Below are 4,027 nucleotides of genomic sequence, written 5' to 3' on the forward strand. Positions count from 1 at the left end.
TCCCAGCACTCCAACATGCCACGGCATATCTACAGAAACCCACATCAGTGTAGCAACTCACAAACATCAAGTATGTACCCCCAAAATAGCCCCTGCCTCCTCCCATGCTGGTACAAGTGCCTCACCTTGATCCTCCTGAGAAGGGCAGGAAAGCATGGCTGTGTCGAGAGGAGCCTGGTGCAAACCGGGAAGGGTCAAACATCTGCAGAGGGAGCACCAGGACCAGGACAGGTGTGGTCAAGCCTTTCCTTCCAACCATCCAAGGGACAGCACACCCAGAGGTAGGCCAAGAAGAGGGTTTGATCTGAAGAGGTCATCCCACCTCTTCTGCCCAAGGTCATCATACCTCTGGGTTTGGCCACACCTTTGGATTGTGGTGAAGGGCATAAAAGGAGAGCGTCACTAAGAAACCTGGGGACCAGAAGAGAGAAGGCTAGACATACATGCTTGTGGGGCCCAGCTGCACCCACACACAGCTTGGCAGCCACATTGAGAGCCACTCCTCATCACTGTGAATGGAATGATAGCGTTGCAGGAGAGATGGGGCAGACATGGCACAACAGGTGTGCATGTGTGCACAGATTAGAAGATTAACCATGGCCAGGCTGAGAAGCAGGAAGGAACTGGAGGCTTACTTTTTGGAGCAACTCAAGGGACAACTCACATTTATCAACTACCATCTGTGACCTCTTGGAAATATCCATGAACACCTACATCCTCACAATAACCTTCCAATGAAGGCTCACATCTCCATCATTCCCATGAGGCACCTGATTCTCAGAGAAGTGGAGCAACTTGCCTCTGACCACCCAGCTGGGATGTGGCAGGGCTGGGATTCAGAGCAGAGAGGAGACGAACAGTGGCCTCCAGCTATGGCAGGGATCTGAGATCTGGTCATCAACTACTCTCTGCCATCATCCTGAGGGCTCCTTGGAGACTGGACCATCTGAGCCATGATGGTGAATTCCCTGATCTCTCTCATTAGCCGAGACCCTATAAGGAAAGACCACATATCCCCCGGTCCCATCTGATTTTCTCTCAAGCACTCATATCTCAAGGAATGAGAATATTAGGGCAAAACACAAAACCACATTCAGAGACTATCGGGTTTTTATTTCTTGGATTTAAGTTCTGTGCAAAGAACACCATATACCTCATCTGAACAACAAATGAAATACTGGTTTTCCTGAGGGGGAAAGGTGTCTCAAAGACATGCACTAACTGTGGTGTACGTGTGGATTTCTGGTCTCTCGTGCATTCCTGCCAACAGTTTATGAGTGAAAATGGGAAAGTTCACACCTTTGGGTAAGGAGCGTCCATCAGGGAAGTTGATGGGCTTGCTGAGCTCTCTGCCAACACCTGGAACTGGTGGATAGAGTCGCAGTGCCTCCTTGATGCACATGGTGGTGTAGGGCATCTGGTCCAGGTGGTCCCTAAAACAAAGCTATCCTGAAGGGTGGGCAAGGCCCTGGCAGCCAGGGAATTCTCTACTTGAGAGGGCAGGGCCTCCCATCTCATGAGCACTCACCAGGTAATGGAGGCACCGTCCCCCAGGAGGCTCTGGATCTCCTCCCGGCATTTCTGCTGATGCTCTGGGTGTGTGGCCAAAGCATAGAGAATCCAGGAGATGCCACTGGCTGTGGTGTCATGGCCCTCAAACATGAAGGTGTCCACTTCTGCACGGAGATCTTTGTCAGAAAGGCTGCTCCTGTTCTGCATCTGGGAAGACACAGAGCAAGGGCAGGTTTGAGTTTGCCCCCCTCCTCCACACTTGTGGGACAAGCCTCAGGCCTTCCCTGCCACACTCACTTGGGCAAAGAGGAGGATGTCCAGGAAGTCCAAGTACCTCTTGCTCCTGACCTTCTCCAGGTTTCCCTCCTCCTGCAGCTGAGCCTTCCTCAGCTTGATCACTCGGTCTATCCAGAACAGTGTTCCCAGGCAGAGCTGAACGCTCTGGGTGCCCAGACACAGACACTCACAGTAACCCCAGTCAGGGTGCCAGGTGGATCAGGAGGAGTTATGGGAGTGGGTGTGTTTGTTGGGGTGGGACCTCTAGCACCAAGTGCTTCAGGTCGTCACTCCCCTCAGCAGCACAGCCGAAGGAGGCTCTGCTTGAATGCTGCTGGCAGGGGCTCTCATTCAACCCTCACCCATGGGGTGACACATGTAGCTGCTTGCATAGCACCTGGCACCCTAACACCTGGACCAGAGGTGTATCCGGTTGGGTGTTTCCCAGGTCCTGGAAGGGCAGGCCGGGGCAGGACTCAGCCTGAGGGTCAGGGCCAGACCCTTTGGGATGTGCCTGGTGAAGGAGGGGAGCTTCCCAGAGGGCAGATACAACCTGTGTGTTGATGGGCAAGCTGGCAGGCCCGGTGGTTCCAGCGGCCTTCAGTGGTCATCCTGTAGATGATGTCTTTCCAGTAGAAAACATTCATCATCCGAGAAAACACCAGGTTGTTCAGGTCCCAAATTGCTTGAAGGTAGGACTGGGAGTTCCTGAAAGGGGAGGATGCAGAATGGACTGGATGGAAGGAGGCATGTGACCTGGAGTGTGGTGGGCTTGTGTATGGAGCATTCCACAATCAATGGGACAGGCAACTCCCGGCATTTGTCATGTTGTTCTTATACCCTCAAGACTCTTAGCCCTTTATGAGGGACATGGGCATCCAGGTTTCTTCCTGTGGCAGAGAGCTGGGTCTGTGCCTAATGAAGGGTTGTTGTGGGCTGAATTTAACTGGGGTCAGGGGTTCTCTGCAGAATGTGACTTTGGGCTGGTAAACATCCGAGCTGTCCTAACTGCCTCTTAGATACGTTCACCCAAGTTGGTAAGAAATAGGACCCTGCACCTAATAAGGATTTCACTAACCTTTCTGTCTGGTGGTTGGCCCGGTCACTGAAGGCACACTTCATAATGGTGTCTAACGTCATCAAGGAGATGTGTCCAAAGATCTCCAGAGATGAGTTCTGGCTGAGGAGCTCCTCCCATTTGTCCTGTGGTAGAGGGACACATATACCTTTCTCTACTTCTTTAAAAGACCCATGCTAACAAGACTAGACTCTCTCTGCCTCTCCAAATATTCTGAATGATGCCCTCACTTTCTAAAGCAGTTGTGTTTCATCAGTTTAGGACCATTTAGCCATTTGTTTGTAATGCGGTGAGTATTTTCTCAGAATATACTCTGAGAAAGTTGTTAGTTAATTTTCATTTAATTAATCATGATCTCTTACCATCTGACTTAGGAAGAAGTTTGGTAATAACCGCCTTTTAGCAGATCAGAAAACATTGTTTTTCAGGGGACTCAGGGTAAACATTTGTGTCTTGGGGTTGATCTACACGTGAAAAACAGGTGAAGTCCCAGTTTAGGGAGCAAGAGTCAAGGCAAAGGAAAGGTCAAAGGGCTAAGACTGGGGTTTCTAAAGAAGGGATATCAGGGACTTCAGTTCCCCTTTTGCAACAAATGTCAGTTGAGCACAGTGAGTGAGAAATAGAGTCATGCTCAGAGTTGATGTTATGGCAGGACCCAGCTTTGGGGATAGAGACCTGGTCTCCATTTCCCTCCGTGGAGCATCTAAAACCCATCAGAAGCCTTCAGCCCCAGCCCAGAGCCCACCTGAGTGACCACATGGGATGTCCACAATGCCTTTGAAGCTCCTACTGCCTAGACCAGCCAGGAGAAGCTTGTCCTGTTGTCTAGGGGCATTGACTACTCTTCCTGCCCAAATCAAACACATGAAAGCAGGAGGAGAAGGGACCTTTTATCCACCATGACTGACTCTCCTATGGGCAATGAGCAAAGAGTGGAGAAAATAGGTGCCTGGGTCCTTTCCTATTCCATCTATCCTCAGGGGGCCCTGTCTCATAATATGGTATAAGTGGGTGAATCTGGGGGCCATGTCTAATGGATGTCTGAAGGACACAGCTGTCTGAGAGTGGACTTTGTGAACTGTGCTGTGGGTGTGAGTGTGCAGGTGGGCAGGGTTTGAACTTACCAGCATCACTTGGACAGAGTCGGCCATGAGCCCCACA

The 4,027-nt window shown here is 50.9% G+C and overlaps 1 protein-coding gene across 1 annotated transcript; it reads right to left on the reverse strand.

Annotated features, from left to right (window-relative positions):
• Nucleotides 1–90: 90 nt before the first annotated feature.
• Nucleotides 91–4,021, reverse strand: LOC116863801 (cytochrome P450 4A11-like). The gene is made up of 8 exons (XM_032851142.1): nucleotides 3,991–4,021; nucleotides 2,867–2,991; nucleotides 2,342–2,496; nucleotides 1,810–1,916; nucleotides 1,529–1,719; nucleotides 1,300–1,433; nucleotides 347–411; nucleotides 91–202 (listed from the first exon to the last, which is right to left on the reverse strand). Exons 1-8 carry the CDS (start codon nucleotides 4,015–4,017, stop codon nucleotides 122–124), a joined length of 885 nt encoding a protein of 294 aa, XP_032707033.1. The 5' UTR covers nucleotides 4,018–4,021; the 3' UTR covers nucleotides 91–121.
• Nucleotides 4,022–4,027: the final 6 nt, after the last annotated feature.

This window comes from Lontra canadensis, unplaced genomic scaffold (genome assembly GCF_010015895.1).
Source record: "Lontra canadensis isolate GAN:19392208 unplaced genomic scaffold, GSC_riverotter_1.0 scaffold3199, whole genome shotgun sequence".
Lineage (NCBI taxonomy): Eukaryota > Metazoa > Chordata > Mammalia > Carnivora > Mustelidae > Lontra > Lontra canadensis.